This window comes from Lepidochelys kempii, chromosome 9 (genome assembly GCF_965140285.1).
Source record: "Lepidochelys kempii isolate rLepKem1 chromosome 9, rLepKem1.hap1, whole genome shotgun sequence".
In the NCBI taxonomy this organism is placed as follows: Eukaryota; Metazoa; Chordata; order Testudines; family Cheloniidae; genus Lepidochelys; species Lepidochelys kempii.
Window position 1 is genome coordinate 87931614 of NC_136388.1, and position 26236 is coordinate 87957849.

At 41.2% G+C, this 26236-nt stretch overlaps 1 protein-coding gene across 6 annotated transcripts in view; it reads right to left on the reverse strand.

The window, feature by feature from the left end:
• Nucleotides 1–26236, reverse strand: part of STAG2 (STAG2 cohesin complex component) — a 182835-nt gene that overhangs the window by 67649 nt on the left and 88950 nt on the right. For all 6 annotated transcript variants that reach the window (XM_073361289.2, XM_078854256.1, XM_073361285.2 and 3 more), the window contains exons 7-13: nt 18604–18808; nt 14577–14728; nt 12831–12904; nt 12607–12730; nt 3413–3511; nt 3230–3309; nt 2106–2213 (exon numbers count right to left, since the gene is read on the reverse strand). In XM_073361289.2, coding sequence (XP_073217390.1) covers nt 2106–2213; nt 3230–3309; nt 3413–3511; nt 12607–12730; nt 12831–12904; nt 14577–14728; nt 18604–18808 — 842 coding nt within the window. The remainder of the gene's footprint in view (nt 1–2105; nt 2214–3229; nt 3310–3412; nt 3512–12606; nt 12731–12830; nt 12905–14576; nt 14729–18603; nt 18809–26236) is intronic.

The following is a 26236-nucleotide window of genomic DNA, read 5'->3' on the forward strand; positions in this document are numbered from 1 at the left end:
GCACCCGTACAAAATGGGAAATGACTGCCTCGGAAGGAGTACTTGAGAAGGGATCTGGGGATCATAGTGGACCATAAGCTAAATATGAGTCAACAGTGTAGCACTGTTTCAAAAGAAAGTGAACATCATGCTGGGATGTATTAGCAGGAGTGTTGTAAGTAAGACATGAGAAACAATTCTTCAACTCTACTCCACGCTGATTAAGCCTCAACTGGAGTATGTGTCCAGTTCTGGGCACCATATTTCAGGAAGGATGTGGACAAATTGGATAACGTCCAGAGAAGAGCAACAAAAATGATAAAGGTCTAGAAAACATGACCTATGAGGGATGATCGAAAAAACTGCGTTTGTTTAGTCTGGAAAAGAGAAGTCTGAGAAGGGCATGATAACAGTTTTCAAGTACAAAAAAGGTTGATACAAGGAGGAGGGAGAAAATTTGTTCTTCTTAACCTCTGAGGCTAGGACAAGAAGCAATTGGCTTAAATTGCAGCAAGGACAGTTTAGAATGGACGTTAAGAAAAAAACTTTATGTCAGGGTGGTTAAGCACTGCAATAAATTGCCTAGGGAGGTTGTGGAATCTCCATCATTGGAGATTTTTAAGAGCAGGTTCGACAAACACCTGTCAAAGATGGTCTAGATAATACTTAGTCCTGACATGAGTGCAGGGGACTGGACAAGATGACCTCTTGTGGTTCCTTCCATTTCTATGATTCTATGATTTGAGCTCCAAGAGGCAGCTTTGTAAGTTTCAGGAATTGATATAGCTGCCCTCCCATTAGTGGCATGCAGGATTTATGCCTTAAATCCCAGAAAAGCTTAAGCAAGTGCTTAACTAAGCATCTGAGTTGTCCAACTTTGAACACTCATTTCAGCGGGACTAATCAAGTGTTTAAAGTTGAGCAAGCATATAAGTCTACATGACGAGTCTGAAGTTTTAATAGCACTGATTCTCCACATAGATCATAGCAGGTCTGCATAACAAGATGATCCATTTTTATAATCTCTAATAAATGGCCTACATTTCTCAAAGAATGTAGGTGTCCTACAAAAGGACTTTGCACTATCCTAAGTAATTATTATTTATAATAATATACTGCCTGAGAGCCCACTGTGCTAGGAACTGTACAAAAAGACAGTTCCTACCCCAAAGAGCTTACAATCTCAGTAACTATGTAATCGCTACACAGTAACAGTTTGGTAAGTAAAAGGAGGGAGAGCCCTTTTATATCCAGTTTATACAATCTGCCATTGTCAGTAGATTAGCTGAAGCAACGGCCACTAGAAATACACACTACAGAGAAACAGCATTATTGCAAAAGAGTAAGCTTCGTAAGGACCAAATTCAAATCCCACAGACTTGCAGATTTATAGGTGGATACAGATTTAACAGACTCTTAATGAATTCTTTTACTGAAAGATGAGAAGAAAAATGGAAGCTTACAGGAGCGAGCTAAACCACAATGGCTGTCACATGTACCAAGACAGCAGACAATCCACAATAATCTGGATCAGTCATGTAAGAGAAAGTAATACCAATATACATTCTAGTCCATTCCATAAAACATCTCCACTTCTAAGTGTAATATATGCGACATTTTACATGGCATTCATGAGATCTGGGTGTATTCTTCACATAATTTAGATGGGATGGCCACATATTAAGCAAGAAAACTACGAGCTACTTATGCAAGTATATGTTTTGTGTACATGCTACATTACACAGAAAAGGTATTTAAAAAATTATTTAAAACATTTCACGAGACAGGTTTACAACTTGTAGGGTCTTGCCAGATTACCTGCAGTTTCTGGATTCTCAAATAATAGCCAGCATCAGGACTAATTCTTCTATCTGAGCCTGGTTTGTGACTTTTTTTTTTAAAATTGTAGATCTCACTACAAATTATCCATGCCTTTCTCACTTACAGTCTGAACTGTGATATACAGTGTCCCGCATTTTAAAACAAAAGCATTTTAACACCTACTTTCTTATTCAGATTTCCCTTTTCCTAGCTAAAAGGTAAATAATATCCATAATATTAGTACTTTTTAGATAGTCCATACAATAAAAAGGTAATCAATTACTATTAAGTATATTGCCCCTCACTTTTTATAAAGAAACTCCCCTGCAGCTACTGCTACTGGCCGGTGAGCTGAGTAAACCAGATGATAGACATTTTCACAGTCTTCTGCAGTCAGAACTTCTTCACTACTCCTAGGAAGAAAAAGGGAAAAAATACAGAGACCAAAAATGTAAGTCTATCATTAGACAGGAGAAAAGGGAAGAGTCAAAAGAAAGCCTTGTCTTTAAAATGTCCTCGATCCTTTAAAAAAGGAAACAAAACAAAAACAAAACAAAAAACCCCTTCTACATGGAGGATACAGCACTGCTAAAATATCAGTCTAACTTGTTGGGCAACCCTTTGCTTTGCCTACATGTGCCATGCTTTTAAATCAACAGGGTACTGAAACTATTACTTCACAAACAAAATCAAGTCAAGCCTGTCTCCAGTTACACACTCTATAGCAAGCTGGTTCTTCTGCTTCATGCCATCTCATCGGGTTATGGATAAGAAAGCTCAGGTACTAGGGTTAAGATTCTCAACTCATTCTAGGGGACTCATACCTTCCAAAAAATTAATCAAGATTGTTTCTAAATGGCCTATGGTAATGCTTAACCTCACCCTAAGATTTTAATGTTATGTATGCATTTCACCTATAGTATCTGGTTTAGAAAAAGATCTTAATCTGAAACTATACTAGCCCCGCCCAAAGAATATCTTTGAAATAAATTGTCTATTGATTGTCAGAAAGTTTCTCAAGATATAAAAAGTTCTGTTTTTAAAATAAGCATTCCATGAAGTTACACTACGTTGTCTAAAACATATCCAAGACATACTATGTTGTGATCAAAGAGTCAGCTTAGTTCAATTATTGCCTCCTATCAAACACATCCCACCTGCAGTATATCTTTTTAGTTCAGCTCTACTATGAAAACTTCAAATTGAAATGAGTAATATTTCTAGCATTTAAATGTGTAAATTGGGTAAAGGTTGGGATGATATCCTGGCTGGACATGTCACTGCTAACTATTTCTAGAATACATCATTGTGCTACTGTAAGATGGGCAAACTTCTCTCTGCTCTGTATTGAGGCGTCTGACTTACACTTATACACACAGATATTTTTATTCTTTTACTTCATATTGGTCAGAAATAGACATATACTTACTGTAAAACAAGAGTAAGTAATTTTATTGCTTGGACTGCAACATCATATTCTTTGTCAAGAGTCATAGACACAATTCTATCCTAAGAACAAAAAGGAAACTATTTTCAAAGCGGCACAAAGTAAAACAGAATAATTTTTAAAAAGCTTAAAGTCTGTTTTCTTGAAAATATCAAACATACGTACCTTGAATCGACTGGTGAAGAGTTCCAATTTGGAATTAAGCTCTTTATTATAGTAAAGTCCTTGCAAAGCAGTAAGACATTTGAGTCTTACCTCCCCTTGCTAAAATAAAATTAAGAACTGGATTAAAACCAAGTATCTGAAGTGTATTTCATCTTCAAAGCATATATAATTTTCCACTTTAAAATATGAATGTTGCAAAATAAAATTAAGTTCCTGTGGCTCACATTATCTTGTTTTCCCACATCACTGGCATAATTATCAGCAGCTCTTCTCCTGAGCAACAAACTAACAAAAATTATCATCATGATATTGATGTCATAATTACATTTGTATCCTCACTACATTATTTTTACTGTTTTTGTTTGTTTGTTTTTTACACTTTCAGGGTGTAAAAAACATTTACAAACTTTGTAACTGTTGTTCTTTGAGATGTGTTGCACATGCCTAGGGCCCTACCAAATTCACAGTCCATTTTGGTCAATTTCACGGTCACTGGATTTTAAAAATTGTAAATTTAATGATTTCAGATACTTAAATCTGAAATTTCATAGTATTGTAACCATAGGGGTCCTAACTCAAAAGGGGGTTGCAAGATTATGTAGGCGGGTCGCAGTATTGCCACCCTTCTGTGCTGCTGCTGGTGGAGCACTGCCTTTAGAACTGGGCCCGTGACCAGCAGCCGCCATGCTCTGGCCATGCAGCTCCGAAGGCAGTGCAGAAGTAAGGTGGCAATACTGCGATCTCCCTCCATTAACCTTGCAACACACCCCACAGACTCCCTTGTGGTCGGGACCCACAGTTTGAGAAATGATGGTCTCCCCCATGAAATCTGTATAGGATAGGGTAAAAGTGCACAAGAGACCAGATTTCATGGTCTGTGATGCGTTTTTCCTAGCTGTGAATTTCAATTTCTATACATCTTCATTCCACTCTTGGTGTGCATGCACCCTACGCTAGAAATTTTTCCCTCAGTGGTACGCACTGGGGTGGCTCAAGCATCCTCTGATGCCATGCGCTATTAGCACCATTATAAAGCGCCCAGCTGACCCCATACCCCATCAGTTCCTTCTTTCCAGAAACTCAGGTTTAGAAGTGTAGGAAAGCGGATTATGGAATGGACATGTGCAACACATCTCAAAGAACAACAGTTACGAATGTTTAGTAACTGTTTTTTCTTCAAGTGATTGCACATGTCCATGGTCACTCATGGTGACTCTCAAGCAGTGATATAGCAGGAGGGATCAGAGTTTACAGATAGTAACACAGCCCAACCAAACTTGGTATCATCCCTAGAGTCTTGGGTGATGATGTAAGGAGAGGAGAATGTGTGCATCGATTACCAGGTTCCTGTTTTACAAATGTCCTTAATAGCAATCTGCACTAAGAATGCTGCTGAGTATGCTTATGATCTTGTGGAATGAGCAGTCAGGTTACTTGGTGGTAAAACACCTGCCTGATCATAACATGTGAGAATACACGAAGTTATCCAGGACGACATTCTTTATGATGAGATTGGGAGACCTCTCATTCCGTCCGCTACAGCCATGAACAGTTGGGAGGACTGCCAAAACAGGTTAGTTCTTTATATGTAGCATGCTCGAACTCGTCTAACATCCAAAGAGCGAACTTGTTGTTTACTCCTATTTGCATGAGGTTTTAGGTAAAAAAACAAGTAGGAAAATTGTCTGATTGCTATACAACTGCTAAACTATTTTCAGGCATAAACTAGGGTGAGGACGTAAGTACAGCTTATCTTTAAAGACGACTGCATATAGGGTTCTGATGTGAGGGCACAGAGTTCAGAGACTCTTCTGGAAATAACGATGGGAATTAGAAAAACTATACTTTTTCTGGAAGATGGCAAGGAGTATGTTGCTAAAAGCTCAAATGGTGGTTCCGTAAGTTTTGACAAAACAAGGGGGAACAGGGTCCCTTACTTGAGAGTACAACCTTTCTAGGCCTTTGGGAAATATGACTGTCAAGTCATTGGAAAAAACTGAACAGTTATCTACCTGAGGGTGGAAAGCTTATATTGCTGCCAAGTGAACCTTGACAGAGATAACTGCTAAGACTTGCCATTTCAGATGTAACAAACAATCGAGTATATTTTGAATGAATGACTGCATCAGTGAGACTCTGACTTGGGAAGCCCAGACCGAGAACCACTTCCATTTTGACAGGTAGGCAACCTTGGTGTAGGGGTTTCTACTGCTTAGTAAGACCTGGCGAACTCGCTCCAAACAAATCTGTTCTCAGGGATTTAGCCAGGGAGCTTTAGGCCAGCGGTGGGCAACCTGCAGCCCGTCAGGGTAATCTGCTTGCAGGCCGCAAGACCGTTCGTTTACACTGACTGACTGCAGGCACAGCCACCTGCAGCTCCCAGTGGCTGGGGTTCGCTGTGGTCTGCGCCACTTCCTGCAGCTCCCCTTGGCCAGGAATGGCGAACCGTGACCATTAGGAGCTGCGGGTGGCCATACCTGCAGACAGTCAGTGTAAACCAACTGTCTTGCAGCCCGCCAGCAGATTACCCATCGGCTTCAGGCTGCCCACCACCGCTCCAGGCCATTAAAGGAATGGAACTCAGGTTTGGGTGGAGCAGCTCACTGTGTTCCTGAAACATCAAATCCAGGTGCAACAGGAACAGGACTGGAGTCACCACAGACATCTAGCAGAGTGGACAATAATAAAACCCAGGCGTGGTCCCACTTCATCTTTAATAGTGCTGTGTGTAGGACTTGGATTGGGAGGAAAGCATAATAAAGCTATCCAGTCCAGGATAGCAGGAAGGTGTCCGTGATGGAACCCGGACTGCAGCCTTGAAAGGAGCAGAAACATCACCTTCGTGGACGGGTGTAGTAGGGAGCAGTTTGCTAGAGGTTTGAAGGGTTTATGCCTGAGGGCTGTTAGGACCAAGTTTAAGTCCCATGGTTGCGTAGGTGGTCTCACGTCCGGATAAAAGGGTTTGGATGCCCTTAAGGAATCGTTTTGTGATTGGGTGAGCAAAGACTGTGGTGTCAACGGATTTTTTGGTGAAAGGCGGTGACAGCCACAAGATGTACCTTAATTGAGCTGAGGAATAGAGCGGATGGTTTCAATCTAAAAGGTAGTCAAGAACCATTCGAAGAGGTGCAGATGTTGCAACAGTTTGTCTAGCGACACACCATGCAGTAAATCTTTTCTACTTATGGAGATAAGCATTGCGTGTAGTAGCACTCGCTGGATGTGTTCAAAGCAATCTAGCTCCTCATCAGAGCCATGGACGAGTCAGGCCTTCACATGTAGCATTCCTACCTTGGGATGTTGTAATTAGCCTTCCCATTGTGTCAGTAGATCTGTCTGGAGAGGGAGTGTGATCGGGGTCCATGCCGACATCTGTGTAACATATGGATACCACACTTGTCTTAGCCACGTGGGGGCTATTAAGATGCCTTAATATCAGTGCCGGTATTATTGTTGTCAAAGTGACCATCCCAAAACTGTGTGTTCTCACAAACTTGTTCAGATGCATGAGATATAGGATGGGTTGCAACCCCCGCCCCCCACTTTGTTTTGTATTAAAACAGAGGGAGTAAAATCCCTTCCCTCTGTGTTGAGCAGGGACAGTCACCACTGCCCCTACTTGAAGGAGATGTTCTACCTCTTGGCATAAGTGTTTGTGAGAGGGGTCCCTGAAGAGAGACGGGGAGGGGGTAAGATACTGGTTAACTCATGCTGAGTTTCCAACACTTCCTCCAAAAGATCTTAAGCTCATTAGCCACTCTTTTGAACAGGTCCTGAAAGTGGGTAAAGTCATCTGCAGTGGTTGGTGGTGGAGGTATAATAGCCTCGTTCTGGTGAGGAAGTTGAATTATTATTAGTTGGTGAGGTGTCAGGAGCCATGTCCTCTTCCTGTTGAATCTTGAGCTCCTCTCATGTGTCCACCGCTACAGCCCCCAAAGGTGGAAGTGAGGGTCTGGTGTCTTCCCTACATGGATTGTGGTGCCTCCTATGGTGCCTTCTATAAACCCCAAGGACTCCAGCATGGCCAGTGACTGAGGAAGGGCACGGGTGGTCCCATCCATAGGTGACCATACCAAGGTGGTACATCATGAGAACATGAGGACTGTGATCGTGATGGTCCAGCAGTAATCGGGGTCCTGATCAGGAAAGAATGGTGTGGGGAGAATACCCCTTCAACCCCATAATCGTCATCACTGGAGAACTGTGATGGTATCGGAGAGAGCGGACGATGTGGTACCATGGGCCTCAGCGAGCCATCAATACCTAACAGAGGGATTCTGGAGTGGGGGAGGCCACCAAATCTTTATGATGCAGGAAACGGGACGGTGCAGAGAGCATCCATTCCAAGGAGCATGGTGCTGATTGGAGCGGCGGCATGGTGCGCTGAGTCGGTGCCGAAGTAAATTGTGGTGGTGCTGTCGCACTAGGAGCATTAGCCTGTGGCACGGGAATAGGAGCAATGGTCATTACTGTCTCCTTTGGCATTACTGACAGTGCCAGGGTGGAGGCAGGCAACTTAGAGCCATTAGCCTCGTGGTTGGTGCCAGCAGTGCCTGGAGTGTTGTTTGTGCTGAGCCGTAGAGCAGATGGCACTGATGAGAGCGATTTGGTCAGCAGCCATTTTGCGGTGGTCTGCTCTCTGTGAGGTGAGGAAGCTGGCCACTTTTTCACCAGTTTTTTCTCCTTAGAGGATCTAGGCGGTGAAGAGACCTGTGACCTCTGACGAGATGATGACTCCTGTCCAGGGTTGGAGGCTGGTCTGAGGGACTTTTCCATTAGGGTGAGTTTAAGCTGCTGGTCGCTGTCTTTTCTGGCCCTAGCTTTAAGTTTATTACAATGGACATATTTCTGGGGAATATGAGATTCCCCCAAGCAACGGACACATTGAGCATGTCCATCTGAGATAAGCATCGCCACTCTGCTCATCGTGCATCTTTTAAAACCTGGTGAATCAGGCATTTTCCTAACTACCACTAACTAAGCTACAGGCTATAAAATAATTATTATTTAAACGGGACGAAAGGGTAACAACTGAAACTTAACTCGTCTAAACTAACCTTATTTACTAATTTAAACTACTATCTATTTGAAAAAAAACCCAAAGGTTTTCAAAGGGACTGTTGAGCTCCTTCTCAGGCCGGGGACAGTTGAGAAACTCAGGAGTCCAGGGTTGCGTGCGCTATTGAGGTGCCAACAGCGCACGTGCAACCCGTACAAGCACTGCTGCAAAACTCTCTGAGCAAAGGGGCAGAGACGCACCTTCACCTGGAGTGGAGCACCTACAGGGACATCTCTCGAAGAAAAAAGATGGTCTGCAAATCAAATTTAAAAAAAAAGGAGGGATGGGGGTGGGGGGCGGCTCGCATCATGGGAACTAGTACAGAATCCTTGCACGTCCCCAAACATCTGCTTAGAACCCCCTGGATGTCTGGGTGCGACAGGCATTGATGCAGAGGTAGAAAGGGGTGGCAGGCTACACCTATAACCCATATTTCATTCTCTCTGCAGGTCCTGACAGGTAGCCAGGGCAGAATACCAGAGAGACTGTTGTGATCATAGGGTTTCCTGGAAGGGGCTGGGGTGTAGAAGCCAAGGGACTTTAGGGTCACCCTTGAGTCCTTTAGGTCATGGAGCTTTGCCTCAGTCTGCTCTGAAAAGAGTTGAGAATCCCTCAAAGGGCAGGTCCTGAACAATCTGTTGGACCTCCTGTGGGAGCCTAGAGGACCATAACTAGGAACTCCTATGCATGGTCACTACAGAAGCCATGGACCCAACAAGGAGAACTCCTAACTAGCCTCTTGTGCAAACGAGTCTTTGAATTTCTGCATGGAGTCCCAAAAGTTGAAATCAGACCTGTCCGCTGGGATCTGCTGGTTTACAGTGCTGAGTCGTAACCCCCTGGTAGACTAAACTTTCTTACCAAATAGGTCTAGCTTTTTTGAGTCCTCTGATTTTGAAATTGCACCCTATTGTTCTTGCCTTTCTCTCTCCCTCTGCAAGGGACCCCGGAAGGGTGATGGGTGTAGAGGAACTCATAGCGTTGGGCAGGTACTTAGTATTTTTTGAAGTGGAGGGAAGGGATGCAGGGGTCTATCACTGATTCTTAACTGGGTCCACAATGGCCTGATTGAGAGGCAGGGCCACTCTGGAAAGATCTGCAGCAGCTAGAATGTCAACCAGGCAGTGTGAGGACTCTTAGTACCTCCATCTGAACACCCAGATTTAAGGTTACCGTCTAACAACTCTTGGTGAGCCTTACAATAACCTGGGGGAGCAACATGTCCCTTCCTGATACTGCCCTGTCCATAGAAGAGGAAGCCAGCATTGGCTGTGTGCTCTTCTTCATCTGCAGGGTCTCTGTGAGCTGGCTCTTGGAGTCCAGTACTGGAGTCCGAAACAGGTACCACACAGTGGGAAGGTGATACACCTTTCCAAGGCCACTGAATAAGAGCACCTGGAATACACCCTAGAAACTGGGAGAAACACCCACAAATTCCAAAGGGGCCATTGTACCAGCACAGGCTCCCACTGGCCTCCTGACCAACCACTCGATGGTACTGCTGTGACTGGACCCATGGAGACATCTCGAGGAGTAGCGAGTAGCCGAGATCTGGAAGAGTAGGACCCAATCTCTGACTTGTAAGAGGACGAGTCTTCTTCCACTGACCACAGAGGCCATTCCAGATAATGCCAGCGATCATTGCCATGGCAAAAATTGCATGTTTTCCCTTTTACATTACTGAATGGCAAACCATCTAGGACATGTGAGGCTGGCACAGTACCAAGTGTTGTAACAACACAGCTGGTTCCACCATGCCCACCAGCACAGACGATGACTTTTGTGATGCCAGTGAAATCGGTACCGACAACGAGAGGAGATCCCTGGCAGCCGCAAATGCCTCTGGTGTAGTTGGCACTGAGATAGTATCGGTACAGTGCGGTGCCACCGATATTGAATCCCCTTCTGGCTCCAGACTCGATGGTACCTGCGTAGGTGCCAGAGTCAATGGTGTCAGCTTCTGCCGTACCAAGGCAGACCAGTGATTGGATTTAGACCACACTCTACTCTGATCCCCAGTGCCTGGCAGTCTTCGGTGTCCAGGATTGTTCCCTTTTGGCAGCCTGTTTCTTATGCCTTTTTCTAGGCACTGGGGATAATGATCAGTGCCGGGACTCTGGTATGGTAGGAGGAGCACTCCTTCCTTATGCCAGGGCACTCAGTGCTGAGTCTGACCAGCCTGGCTCAGATGGAGGTCTCAGTGTCATCTCCATGAGCAGAAACTTTAGCCTGGCCTCCTGATCCTTCTTTGTGCAAGGCTTAAAATCCTTGCAGATTTGGCAATGATCCCCAATATAAGCTTCCCTCAGGCACTTCAGGCAGCTTCAGTGTGGGTCACTCAGGGGCATAGCCTTGTTGCAGGAAACACAGGGCCTAAAGCCCAGTGACTAAGTCATTCCTCAGCACCAACGATCAGGTGAAAAACCAACGAACACCAAAAACTAGCTACTTAATTACTAACCACACTCACTAACTACTTACAATATACAGAGAAAAGTCCACGGAGACCTTGTGAACGCAAAAACAGCAATTCCAACGACCACCACGGATAGCAAGAAGGGGGTGCAACGTTAGTTGTGCACTTTACTGGTGCTAAAGGCACACAGCAGCACAGGGTGCTTAAGCCACCCCGACAGGTACCACTGATGGAAAAATTTCCAGTGACTGTGCACGGGATGCGTGTACACCAAGAGTGGAATGCACATGTGCAATCACTTGAAGAATTTTAGTGCTTAAGATGTTCATTGTAGTGTAGTATTCCACACAGTGCTTTTGCATCTCAATACAAACTAGCAACTTAAAAATAAGTACCAAGTTTTTCCACAGCAGAAAGCCAAAAACAGGGGCTCAGACAAACCTTCCTGAAATTTATAATTTACTCTGATGCAGAAAGCAGATTAAGACTATTGCAACTAGCAAAACTGTTCAATTACCACAGCAAGCAAATAGCATCAGCCAGAGAAACTGAAACAGTGAGCATAATCCAAGGTCATAATCAATGTGATAAAGAAGCTGAAAATTACAGAAAGGAAGTCAGTGTTGAAGATACTGACTAAACACGCATTTTAAAAGATTAAAATATTTTCTTATGGTTGATAGTTCCTTTAATATGTTTGATACCTAAACTTCTATCGAAAATATATATGATCTACTTTTTAAAAAACATATGTGATGAGAATGACTCCAATAAAATCTCTTATTGTTTACCTGATCAAACTTTAAAAAATAAATTCATAAGAAATTTGTACAATTTTAATCCATGTTGTGAAATAAAATAATAGATTCAGAGATATTATGAACTCAATTAGTTCTTATATGACAGGAAAGTTTTTTCTTTTAAAAACAACAAGATTAATTATTTAAAAACTAAACTGCACTGATGTAGTATTTATACTATAAACCAAAAACTAAGAAAATGTTTAAACTAACACTCATATCTACATTCCCTATTTTACAATAGGACTATGAGTAAATAAATTCCATATACCATGATCAAAATGTTAAAACTTGGGTACCTAAGTTAGGCACCTACACCCACATATGAGGTACTAAGTACCTACCATTCCCAGACTTCAACAGGAGTTGAGGGTGTTCAACACCTCTGAAAAATTAGGCCACTTGAATCCATATTTAGTCACATAAATTGAGACCTACAGTTTCCAAAAGTGACTAGCAATTTTAGGGTGTCCAACTTGAGATGCCTTAAAGTGACCCGATTTTTATAAAGTGTGTGGAACCAACCCTCTGAAAATCAGGCCCTTTTAGAGATGTCAAGTTGGACACTTAAATGAAAGCATCCACAATCACTGCTCATTTTTAAAAATGTAAGTGAATGTGCTTAACTTTATGGAAATTGTGAAAATTTTGGCTGATATGGTGCTATATTATTCACACACAATTGGATGAGTTGAATATATATATATTGCACTAATGTACTACTAGACCTCAATAGTTGAGCCACTAGTTTCAGTATAAATAGGATCACAGACTGAATATATTAATTTTTTAATTGGTTTTGGTTTTCTCTCTGCTCAAATGCTAATTCTGAGTCTAGCAATTTGAAAATAGGGAAGCTGATTTTTCCCCAAAAAATAACTTGTGGGTACAAACAGAACTGTTCAAACACACAGCTTACCTTATCATGCATAGTCCAACCTACATATTTTAAATAGCTGTCATTAAGAAAGGCATCACTATACATTTTCATCCATATTCCGATCTCTTCAATACAGATAGCTCTTATTTCAGCTATTGCATCTCTGCAAGGGGGAAACAAAAAGGTAAAGGTGAAAGGTAAAGTATTTACAACAAACCCAAAAAAGTTTACACAGCTACAAATTACAGAACAAGTACACTTACCGGTATCTATGCACAAAAACACCTTTAAATATTGCATTCATCATATTTTCTATTTCATCCTGATTTTCTTGAAGCTGAAAACAAATAGAGTACATAATCACCGAATGATTATTGTAAAATGTGAGTACTGTAAATGATTTTGGTACTAGAGGGAGTGCACCACATGCATATTTTTGTAGTTTATTATTCTATTTGAGTCTTACATGACAGATTCTACTAAAAAGAAAATTGATTCAAAATTGTTTTGACAGTTCAGGCTACTCTGCAGCGAATATCTGTAAGTGCCAGTTTACAGCATCATGCCTCAATATTTTAGACACTTTAAATATTACAGCATGTCAATAACTATAAAGTTGACAACTAGAAAAGAGGCCAAATGTTTTCCTCCCCTCTTACAAAGGCATTCTAACCTTTAGTAAATTCCTTTTGTCTAATCATTTTGTTTGGAGAAAACAGTAATTGAAGTTAAATGTATTGTTTCTCCACATCTGGCGTTCATTGTTTTAACCCTCTCCCTATTGCTTCACTGGAGGAAAAAAGGGAAATTGAAGAAATAAATTTCAAGGAAGAGTGGGATATTAGAAATGATGGAGGCAAAAAACAGTCCAGCTTCCACATATAGAGATAAAGCGGAAGAAAGCATAGACAAAACAGGAAAACACAAATGAAGGACCCAGTTAGCTGCGGAGCTTGGGTGAACAGAAGAGAAGAAATGTGCAGAGCTATAAAGGCAAGGACAAGGAGCTTAAATTTAGAGCTGAAGCTACGAAACACACAATCAGAAGGAAAACAGATTAATCAAAGCTATAAAAGGCTGACAGAGAAAGTCTAAAAACCAAACATACATGGGGCAAAATAAGCCAGGGCAGTCTCAATTCTTACATCCTTTCCCTTTTGGAACCTGTGTGCTGTCTATTCAAGACCTAATCTTGTAAACACAAGTAGTCCCACTGAATTGAACAGGAGTATACATGCGTAATCTTCAAAGGGTCAGGGCCATAAATGGAAGCTCTTTGGAAGACAAACATGAGACCATCTTACTAGTAATATTTAATAGTATATTTCCATTGTTCAATCTAAAATAACTAAAATTAGTAAATAACTACATACAGGGTGAAAAGAAAAATTAAAACATTTTTCTGTTTTAATCACCTAGAACATTTTTAACATATGGGTGAGAAGACTGCCATTTTAAACATTAAAAATGGCAATCATGAAAAGTGCTATGCCGACAGCAGTAAATTAGCAGAGTTTCCTATGTACAGAAAGGAAATGATAGAGACATCTTAAGTTAACAGCTTTACCTCAACTTTGACTTCAGACAGGACAACTTCTATGGACAAGAAAACAGTTCAAGGGACTTTCTGCTGAGATTGTTTTTTGTGATTGTGACAAGGGCATCTGTTTATTACATTGAGATAACCTACTTCTTTACCCTCAACTAAAAAGAGCAGTCAGTGGATGGTAAATTTTGTTCATTACCTAGCTGAGCTCAATTTGAACTAAGAGATTAAATGTGATGTATCCCATGTATGTCTTCTGACCTTCTAGCTTTTATAACACAAGCATATTTAAGTGTTTAGCAAAATAATATTTGACCTTTTGTGCAATTTAAAGCAGCAGCAAAATGGCAAAAAAAAATTCCTTTGCAAAAACATTCATACAAGATTAACTGTTGTAATTTCATCAAAATTCTCTCCATCCCATCATGCACAGCAATTAGAAATATTTAACAATTGCTCTAACCTCCTTCCTCTTCTGTAGCAAAAGTTCCAGCCTATCATTAGCTCGTTTTCCAATTATTTTATTTCGCTCTGCTTCATATTGCCGTTGTGTATTGTCCATGTTAATGCTAAGATTTAATGCCACATTCACTAAAGCAGTCATCAGCTTCATAGCTACAAAAAAAGTAAAAAGTCAGAACTGATTTTAAAAGTTACCTTTGTAACAAAGATGAAAACGAGTTATATTAAATATTAAAGTAAAATACTCCAGTACCGCTTGTAAATACAATTGCTGCATATATTAAAGCGTTGTGAATATCTTCACAACATCTGTTTTAAACTTCAAGACACCCATAAAAATTGCAGACTTATTTAAATAAAAGCATAATTTTGCTGATAACTAAAGTAGAAAAATAAAAAATTACTCGATCTGTATTATTTATTCAAATTGGTTAGCAACACAAGTAATGCATAAAAAGCTCAGATAAGACAACTTGTGGAAAAAATGCCCTCACATTTTTACTCAATAATTAGCTATTTTATTTTATTCTATTTACTTTTTCATACTAAGTCCATCATTGTGATCTCTGAACTGCAACACATACACTTATGTAACAGAGCCTTATTTCATTTAGCCGATCATATATAAATGTTAAAATGTGTTGCCTCGGAAACATTAAATTAAGAGGACTCCACCATTAAATTAGTTAATACCGTCCACTGCTCAATCACTCAACCTCCAAAAAACAAGTTAGAATTTCTCTATCAAAAGGAAGTCACAGAAAGTTAGGACTATGATTTTCTCATGGAGGTCACAGAAATCATGAATATGAATAAAATCTGTGCAATCTTGGAAATGGCTGTAAAAACACATTTGATTAGGCCCCAAACTGAGTGGCGTTGTGACCCCATGCACTAGGTCAGAATGCCACTCAGATTTGGACCATCCGCCGCTCCATAGTTTGAGACAGAAGGATGGATGGGCCAAAACTCAGTGGTGCTCCAACCCCGTGCACAAGGTCACAGACCCCTGCAGGGAGAATGTGGAGAGGGTTCCCTCTCCAACCCCTGCTCCTGGGCCTTACCCCATTATATGCTCGTATATGTTGAGGTAGCAAGAACTACATTATTTGGTGACCCTTCTGTGACTTATCCTTCCCCCCCCACACACACACACTTCTGCCGTGAAATTCATTAAAAATTTCTGTGCCAAAATCAGAGTCGTTACTGTACTGGGTTTTTCTCATCCCCACAATCACAGTGTCTTTAAAAAATAAAGCTTTCTTTTAGGATTCTTGAATTTTATTTACAGAAATAGCATAACAGCATTAGCTAATGAGAAACCAAATACCTGACCAAAATGCAGTATATAATTTAAAAATGAAATTTGTCTTTGGTAAACTATTCTCCATTTAGCAGAAAATAACCAAGTATGTCTAGTCACTAAACCAGAAATGATTATCAATATATTTAGCCCCACTATAACTTTTGTAATAATGTCAGGGCCAAAACACACAAAGGTCGGGGATGAAATGGTATATTACAAGTAAACACTGCAGGAAGGGGAGTAAGAATGTTTGAGTAGATATCACTGAAGGAGGGTGTGACGGGGTGCTGGGAAGAATTGCTGACAGCCTTCTGTCACGCCAGCTCCCATTAAGGGAAGTAAATTGGAGCTGGCTAGAGGAAACCTTTGCCTAATTGGTGAATGGGAGACACCAATAGACTGGGGCTATATAAAAGGCTGGGAGGAAGGAAGCCGGGGGAGAGGAGGAGCAAGGGAGTAGAAGCAGAGTGACAGCTCTTCCCTCCTGGGTGCAGACACTAGAACCCAAGCTGTGTATGCTGAAAAGGAGGTGGGAGCACAGCCTGCCAATAAATGGCACCAGTGGTTACTGAACTCCAGGATCTCTGAGCGACTCTGTCAGCACAGCAGGGGCAGAAGGCCCTGCAACACCCCGCTACAGAGGGCAATAGGTTGAGGAACTTTAGCACAAAGAGGTGCGGAAGAACTTTGAGGTCCGAATAACGTGGCATTCTGTGACCTTTAAGGAATGGAGAAATCCCATGAAGTTGCAGCTATTTTTAGATGTTAGAATCACTTCAGACCAACTAAACCATGATTGTTGGCTATTCCTACTTCAAACCGAGTGCATGTATCAATAATACAGATCCTATTACTTACTTTACAAAAGTAGTTCCACTGACATGTATGCAGCTACTAATATGGAGTAAGGGCTACAGAATCAGGGCCGTAATTTAAAATGATCACTTCACTCTATTTAAAATCAGTGGCTTTCAACCTGTGGTCCGTGGACTCCTCGGGGTCCACAAACTATGTCTAAAGGATCTGTGAAAGGTTGCTGTTACCACAGAACAGTGGTCTTCAACCTGTGGTTTGCAGACTATGTTTAAGATTTCCAAAGGAGTCCACACTCACCGCTCAAATTTTTTTAGGGGTCCGAAAATGAAAAAAAGGTTGAAAACCACTGATCTAAATTAACATACAAATGGGATAATTCCTGCAGCATTTATTCGGACCCTACACCCATTTACTTCAGTGGGAGTATTACTTAAAGACTGCAAGATTAGACTCCAAGTAACTGAATTTACATCAATGATAGGGTATAATACAAGTAAAAAGAAAAGGAGTAATTGTGGCACCTTAGAGACTAACAAATTTATCTGAGCGTAAGCTTTCGTGAGCTACAGCTCACTTCATTGGATGTCTCTAAGGTGCCATAAGTACTCCTTTTCTTTTTACGGATACAGACTAACATGGCTGCTACTCTGAAACAAATACAAGTAAAGTAACTGCAAAAGGATGTGACAATGTCTTCTCTGGACAGTAATACAGGTTTATGTTTTTGCTTCTTTATCATAAATACTTTGACAGTGTCTCAGCAGCAATCTGACAGCAGGAGCCAATGGGCTATGTCATGGTGTTCTATTCCACTTACCATATGCCTTGAATATACAAGTGACTGAATAACCAAATAAAGTAGATTGTGACGTTTACCTCCAAATAAGAACTAGTTAGTTTAACTTCTAAAAGTTTCCATCAGCAACTTGGTCAAAAATAGAGTCCAAACTCATCCCTGGGATTTGGTTTTAATGAGATCAAATTTACCACCACCACAATATAAAATTCATCTTAAACCTCCTCAGATTTGGCCACTTCTAACTGCCCTCTTTTTAGAAAGCCTCTCCCACTTGCCTGCGATCTGCATGGTGTAAGACGCCACCTTCATTTAAGCCATCGTAACTCAATTAACCCTTTCTCAGAAGTATCAGGTTGTTTTAGTCAAAACACTAACAAACTGTTACACTGTCTTCACAAGGGACAGATTTTAATTTAATAAATATATTCAAAAAACATGCCAAAGGAAGTATGGATTATTTCACAAGAATATTTAAAATGTTTTATCAGTGGCTGATTTATGGTTAAAAATTCTTTAAACTTTTAAATGAAAACAATGCATTCATAGACTGATGTTATGATAGGACTTCAATTAAAGCACAGTAGCTTTTTCTGCAAGTAAAAACAGTGATAAGACAAGGATATTCAATTTTAAAAGCTATATTCTGATAGTGGGAGATGTTTAGGGTCGTAACAAAACATTTTTACTCGCAAAGGATAAAGGAGAACATTGTTGGCATTTTAAAAGATACAAAATCTGTAAGGTTAACTTTAAAATACTTCATTTTTATTTATTAGTTCCGTTTATCCATTGATATAAAGCAACAAATGCTGTAAGTAATATAGATAATCAGAGCAGCAAGAGAATTCTTTCCAGGGAACATTTTAATACTAAAAATTACTTTAAAAAATTATAAAAACTAGAACTAAAAAAAAACTGATCCAGAATACAAAACTGAATAATTAAATAGAAAATGAAATGACTAAACCCAATGCAACAAAATATTCCTGAATACCGAGCTGAATACCGAATATTCAAAAAGTTTTACAAAAACAGTCTCTTCTCCGATAACACTGAAAACTGAAAAGAAAATGTGTACAGAAGCTGAGTAAATAAAAAGATGCTGACCTGCCAGCGTGCTAGTGTGTCGAAATGCTCTGACTTGTGAGTCCGATAGTCCTGTAAGTAGTGAAATGACTGTATCCATCATATATTCGTCATATATGATACTATATTGACACTGTCGGACCAATACTCCAATGAACTCACAAAAACTGGATTTGAACTTCTTCCATTGAGGACCAGCCATGGTAAGTGGATAATCTCCACTATCCTACAAAAACAAAAATATCTTCAAACATTAGCCACCATTATAACTATAAAAAAATTACGTATTTTTATATTGTTGATTAGAATATAACAGTATAGAATACAGATAAATTGAAGGATTAAAAAAAGGTTTGTTCAACCAGACAGAGCCCGGTTCTCTGCCGGCGTAAACGGGTACAACTCACTATTTGGCCCAAAAACTTACATTTACTTGTCAATTCAATTTTGCTATGCACAGAGCAAGCATTCATCTAGTGGAATTTATTGACATTCCTTGCACAAAAATAAATATATTGAGCTAACGTTCCACTGACCATTTTTTTTTTCATAAAAAACTAAAATAAAACCCCCAGACAACAAAAATATTTAGTATAACCAGTGCTAGATTAACAGAAGGGCCATGTAATCACAGAGTTATACACCAAGCTCATGAGCCAAGGAACTATTAGAACATTACAAAACCAGTAACTGTAAAACGCTAAACTATTACCCCTCAAAAATAACTAGTATCTACTTTATTTCTGCCTCTAAAAAAAAAATCTAAAAGTGAAGGGAGAAGGGAGAGACCAGTGTGCATATGTAAAAGATAAAACAAGTAAAACTGGTAAGTGATTTACTTTTTCTTTCATTAATTGCTTCTGCAGATCCCCATTTCAAGAGACTAACTAGCAGCAGCATATTTCCTAAGGAAAGTTAAAGTGTACTTAATTAAAAAGTGATTAAACCACTGTCCTGAAACAACTTCCAGACTTAACTCCAAGCACCAGAGAGCATTGCTTTGTGATCGTATAACCCCAGGTGTCAGCGTGATAGATTTTATGAAGATATGCTCCTTAAACGGTAGCTAATGATTATCTAAAATATTTTCCCAATCTCTATGGCAATATAATTCCAATCTGGTCGTAACAGACTTGGACACAATGTATAATCCAATTAGACAAGGTACTCACCCTGTGCAGCAACGTCTATATAGTGCTGTGTGGTCCAAATGCCCTCAGTTCCTTCTCTACTGCAGAGTCAATGTATGAACTCCGAAGCAGAGGGGAGGAGGGTGGGTAATGGAGCACCCATAAGGACAAACATCTCAAAGAACCTCAGTTACTGTACAGGGTGAGTAGCCTTCTCTTCTTCGAGTAGTGTTCCTAGAGATACTCCACAGTAGGTCACTGTAGAGCAGTGCCCCTAGTTGGAAGGCTGGGGCTTCGGAGTGATTGCTACTCGGGAGGATAGGACTGTATGTCTTGGTAGTGCATCTGATGCTGTGTCACGGGTGATTGTGTAAAGATGACTGAAGGTGTCCATGGACACCCAAGTGGCTGCCTTCACAACTGGTAATCGGCATGTTATTCAGAAAAACTATCAATGTGGAGAGCGATTGAGTGGAGTGCATGCGAGCACAAGATGCGGGCTGAAGATTGTGGTGTTGGTAGCAGAGGTAGATGCACTCAAGATCCATTTAGAAAGACATTGTTTGAATATGGCCAAACCCTTTGATCTTTCGGCAATTTAGAGGAATAAAAGTGGTGAATGAACGATTTGGTTCTGTCAAGGTAGAAGGCTAGTGCCTGTCTGACATCTAAGGTACGTAGCGAGGCTTTGTGCTGGTTGCCACGTGGCTTGGAAAAGAAAGAAGGAAAGTTTAGATAGTTGGTTTAGATGGAAAGAGGACAGTACTGTGGGTAAGAATTTTGAGTGAGGACGTAATGTGACCTAATGTACATAGAAGCTTGGAGCATGGCGGGGGGGATGCCATGAGGGAACCTATGTCTTCTACGTAGGTCAGGCGGATGTAATCGCCACAAGAATTGCAATTTTCATGGATAGGAGCATGTAGGAGTAGCTTGCCTGTGGTTCAAACAGGGGCTGGTGATACAGCGTAGAATGAGGCTGAGATCCCACGGTGGGGTGGGGTCTCCTACTTCAGTGTAAAGGTTTTGGATTCCTTTAAGGAATCTTTTTGTCATTGGGTGGCTAAATACCATCTGACCCTCTATCTGGGAGTGGAATGCAGTAATGGCAGCCAGAACAGAGATTGTGAATAGCCCCGATCTCTTGAGTTCCAGGATGTAATCCAGAATGATTACAGTGGTAAAGGAGTGGTAATTGATAGGATATTTTTGTACCTTTTCCAATTCCATAGGTACATATATCGATTGGTTGGGCATCTGTTATTTAAAAGAATTTCTTTTACTCCTTCCGAACAGGTTATCTCTGGATCCTGGAACCACGAAGGAGCCAAGCCTTCGGATGGAGAAGTTCTAGATTCGGATGGAAAACCTGGCCTGTCTCCTGGGAGAGGTGGTGTGGAGTCGACTGCATGGTGATTGGTGGACAGACCACCATGCACAAGAGGTAAAGATATACCTGTTGTGGCCATGTGGGGGCTATGAGGATGACCCTGGCTCGTTCCACTTGTATCTTGTGGAGCACTCTGAATAATAGGGGAAAGGGCTGGAAAGTGTAGAGATGGGGTGCATCCACGTAATGAGGAAGGTGACCCCAACAACTGGTGACCTAGACTTGCCCTTGAGCAAAATTGTGGGCATTTACCATTTTGGGGAGTGGTGAACAGATCTATGTTCAGGAATCCCCCAGCAACTGAATATATGTTGTAGGGTTCTTGTGAGAATCTCCTGCTCAGTGAGTCTACTGTGGTGCTTAGATGTCCAGGTAGATACATGGCAGAGATGTTGATGCCACGTTGCATACAGCAATTCCGCAATTTCAGAGCTTCAGTACCCTATAGGGATTGGAACTTTGCTCACCCATCTGCTGATGTAAAACATGCAGGCAATGTTGTTTGCCATTACTTTTAGGGTCCTTTGTCTGATTATTGGTAGAAAATGTCAGCGCGCATCGTGGACTGCATTTAATTCTAGGAGGTTGATGAGCAACATGGATTCTGAGGAGGATCACTTGCCTGTACCATGTGAATCTATAGATGTGCTCCCCAACCAAGTAATGAGGCGTCGGTCGTCAGTATCAAGGACAGAGGTAGTTAGAGGAAGGGGAGACATGCCGACATTTGAGGGTTGCATCATCAGTCTAATGAGTCCTTGATCTTGATTGCTATCAAGAACAGTTTGTTTAGGCTGTGTCGGTGAGGTATGTAGCCATCCCTGCAGGCAGCTCAAATGTAATCTGGGGCATTTCCCAACGAATGCCACAGCCATATCACCGAGTAGCTGGAGACAAGTCCTGGTGGAGATCCATGGGCTGGTTCTCAAAGTGGAGATGTCACTGCCTATTGCAGAAAATCTGTGACCTGGGAGAAAGGCTCTGGCCTTCATAGCAGTGGCTCTCAACCTTTTTGGATTATTGTACGGCTTTCAGGAGTTAGTTTGGTCTTGCGTACCCTCAAGTTACAACTCATTTAAAAACTAGTTGCTTACAAAATCAAACATAAAAATACAAAAGTGTCACAGCACACTATTACTGAAAAACTGCTTATTTTCTCATTTTTACTATATACTTATAAAATCAATTGGATTACATTTCAGTGTATAGCAAACAGAGCAGTATAAACCAGTCATTGTCTTTATGAAATTTTAGTTTGTACTGACTTCGCTAGTGCTTTTTAGCATAGCCTGTTGTAAAACTAGTCAAATAGTTGATGTACCCCTAGAAGATCTCTGCATACCCCCAGGGATACATGTACCCCTTGTTGAGAATCATTGCTTTATAACATCCATTTGGGCCCCCCAATAAATTCCTGATGCTATACTGGCATCAGTATCAATTTTTGTATGTTTATCTGGAGGCCGAGGGCTGAGAAAAAGTCCATCGTTTTTCTTACATTTACTTGTCAATTCAATTTTGCTATGCACAGAGCAAGCATTCATCTAGTGGAATTTATTGACATTCCTTGCACAAAAATAAATATATTGAGCTAACGTTCCACTGACCATTTTTTTTTTCATAAAAAACTAAAATAAAACCCCCAGACAACAAAAATATTTAGTATAACCAGTGCTAGATTAACAGAAGGGCCATGTAATCACAGAGTTATACACCAAGCTCATGAGCCAAGGAACTATTAGAACATTACAAAACCAGTAACTGTAAAACGCTAAACTATTACCCCTCAAAAATAACTAGTATCTACTTTATTTCTGCCTCTAAAAAAAAAATCTAAAAGTGAAGGGAGAAGGGAGAGACCAGTGTGCATATGTAAAAGATAAAACAAGTAAAACTGGTAAGTGATTTACTTTTTCTTTCATTAATTGCTTCTGCAGATCCCCATTTCAAGAGACTAACTAGCAGCAGCATATTTCCTAAGGAAAGTTAAAGTGTACTTAATTAAAAAGTGATTAAACCACTGTCCTGAAACAACTTCCAGACTTAACTCCAAGCACCAGAGAGCATTGCTTTGTGATCGTATAACCCCAGGTGTCAGCGTGATAGATTTTATGAAGATATGCTCCTTAAACGGTAGCTAATGATTATCTAAAATATTTTCCCAATCTCTATGGCAATATAATTCCAATCTGGTCGTAACAGACTTGGACACAATGTATAATCCAATTAGACAAGGTACTCACCCTGTGCAGCAACGTCTATATAGTGCTGTGTGGTCCAAATGCCCTCAGTTCCTTCTCTACTGCAGAGTCAATGTATGAACTCCGAAGCAGAGGGGAGGAGGGTGGGTAATGGAGCACCCATAAGGACAAACATCTCAAAGAACCTCAGTTACTGTACAGGGTGAGTAGCCTTCTCTTCTTCGAGTAGTGTTCCTAGAGATACTCCACAGTAGGTCACTGTAGAGCAGTGCCCCTAGTTGGAAGGCTGGGGCTTCGGAGTGATTGCTACTCGGGAGGATAGGACTGTATGTCTTGGTAGTGCATCTGATGCTGTGTCACGGGTGATTGTGTAAAGATGACTGAAGGTGTCCATGGACACCCAAGTGGCTGCCTTCACAACTGGTAATCGGCATGTTATTCAGAAAAACTATCAATGTGGAGAGCGATTGAGTGGAGTGCATGCGAGCACAAGATGCGGGCTGAAGATTGTGGTGTTGGTAGCAGAGGTAGATGCACTCAAGATCCATTTAGAAAGACATTGTTTGAATATGGCCAAACCCTTTGATCTTTCGGCAATTTAGAGGAATAAAAGTGGTGAATGAACGATTTGGTTCTGTCAAGGTAGAAGGCTAGTGCCTGTCTGACATCTAAGGTACGTAGCGAGGCTTTGTGCTGGTTGCCACGTGGCTTGGAAAAGAAAGAAGGAAAGTTTAGATAGTTGGTTTAGATGGAAAGAGGACAGTACTGTGGGTAAGAATTTTGAGTGAGGACGTAATGTGACCTAATGTACATAGAAGCTTGGAGCATGGCGGGGGGGATGCCATGAGGGAACCTATGTCTTCTACGTAGGTCAGGCGGATGTAATCGCCACAAGAATTGCAATTTTCATGGATAGGAGCATGTAGGAGTAGCTTGCCTGTGGTTCAAACAGGGGCTGGTGATACAGCGTAGAATGAGGCTGAGATCCCACGGTGGGGTGGGGTCTCCTACTTCAGTGTAAAGGTTTTGGATTCCTTTAAGGAATCTTTTTGTCATTGGGTGGCTAAATACCATCTGACCCTCTATCTGGGAGTGGAATGCAGTAATGGCAGCCAGAACAGAGATTGTGAATAGCCCCGATCTCTTGAGTTCCAGGATGTAATCCAGAATGATTACAGTGGTAAAGGAGTGGTAATTGATAGGATATTTTTGTACCTTTTCCAATTCCATAGGTACATATATCGATTGGTTGGGCATCTGTTATTTAAAAGAATTTCTTTTACTCCTTCCGAACAGGTTATCTCTGGATCCTGGAACCACGAAGGAGCCAAGCCTTCGGATGGAGAAGTTCTAGATTCGGATGGAAAACCTGGCCTGTCTCCTGGGAGAGGTGGTGTGGAGTCGACTGCATGGTGATTGGTGGACAGACCACCATGCACAAGAGGTAAAGATATACCTGTTGTGGCCATGTGGGGGCTATGAGGATGACCCTGGCTCGTTCCACTTGTATCTTGTGGAGCACTCTGAATAGTAGGGGAAAGGGCTGGAAAGTGTAGAGATGGGGTGCATCCACGTAATGAGGAAGGTGACCCCAACAACTGGTGACCTAGACTTGCCCTTGAGCAAAATTGTGGGCATTTACCATTTTGGGGAGTGGTGAACAGATCTATGTTCAGGAATCCCCCAGCAACTGAATATATGTTGTAGGGTTCTTGTGAGAATCTCCTGCTCAGTGAGTCTACTGTGGTGCTTAGATGTCCAGGTAGATACATGGCAGAGATGTTGATGCCACGTTGCATACAGCAATTCCGCAATTTCAGAGCTTCAGTACCCTATAGGGATTGGAACTTTGCTCACCCATCTGCTGATGTAAAACATGCAGGCAATGTTGTTTGCCATTACTTTTAGGGTCCTTTGTCTGATTATTGGTAGAAAATGTCAGCGCGCATCGTGGACTGCATTTAATTCTAGGAGGTTGATGAGCAACATGGATTCTGAGGAGGATCACTTGCCTGTACCATGTGAATCTATAGATGTGCTCCCCAACCAAGTAATGAGGCGTCGGTCGTCAGTATCAAGGACAGAGGTAGTTAGAGGAAGGGGAGACATGCCGACATTTGAGGGTTGCATCATCAGTCTAATGAGTCCTTGATCTTGATTGCTATCAAGAACAGTTTGTTTAGGCTGTGTCGGTGAGGTATGTAGCCATCCCTGCAGGCAGCTCAAATGTAATCTGGGGCATTTCCCAACGAATGCCACAGCCATATCACCGAGTAGCTGGAGACAAGTCCTGGTGGAGATCCATGGGCTGGTTCTCAAAGTGGAGATGTCACTGCCTATTGCAGAAAATCTGTGACCTGGGAGAAAGGCTCTGGCCTTCATAGCAGTGGCTCTCAACCTTTTTGGATTATTGTACGGCTTTCAGGAGTTAGTTTGGTCTTGCGTACCCTCAAGTTACAACTCATTTAAAAACTAGTTGCTTACAAAATCAAACATAAAAATACAAAAGTGTCACAGCACACTATTACTGAAAAACTGCTTATTTTCTCATTTTTACTATATACTTATAAAATCAATTGGATTACATTTCAGTGTATAGCAAACAGAGCAGTATAAACCAGTCATTGTCTTTATGAAATTTTAGTTTGTACTGACTTCGCTAGTGCTTTTTAGCATAGCCTGTTGTAAAACTAGTCAAATAGTTGATGTACCCCTAGAAGATCTCTGCATACCCCCAGGGATACATGTACCCCTTGTTGAGAATCATTGCTTTATAACATCCATTTGGGCCCCCCAATAAATTCCTGATGCTATACTGGCATCAGTATCAATTTTTGTATGTTTATCTGGAGGCCGAGGGCTGAGAAAAAGTCCATCGTTTTTCTTATGGCTTCAAACATGTTGACTTTGGAGGGATCATTGAGGAGGCAGTT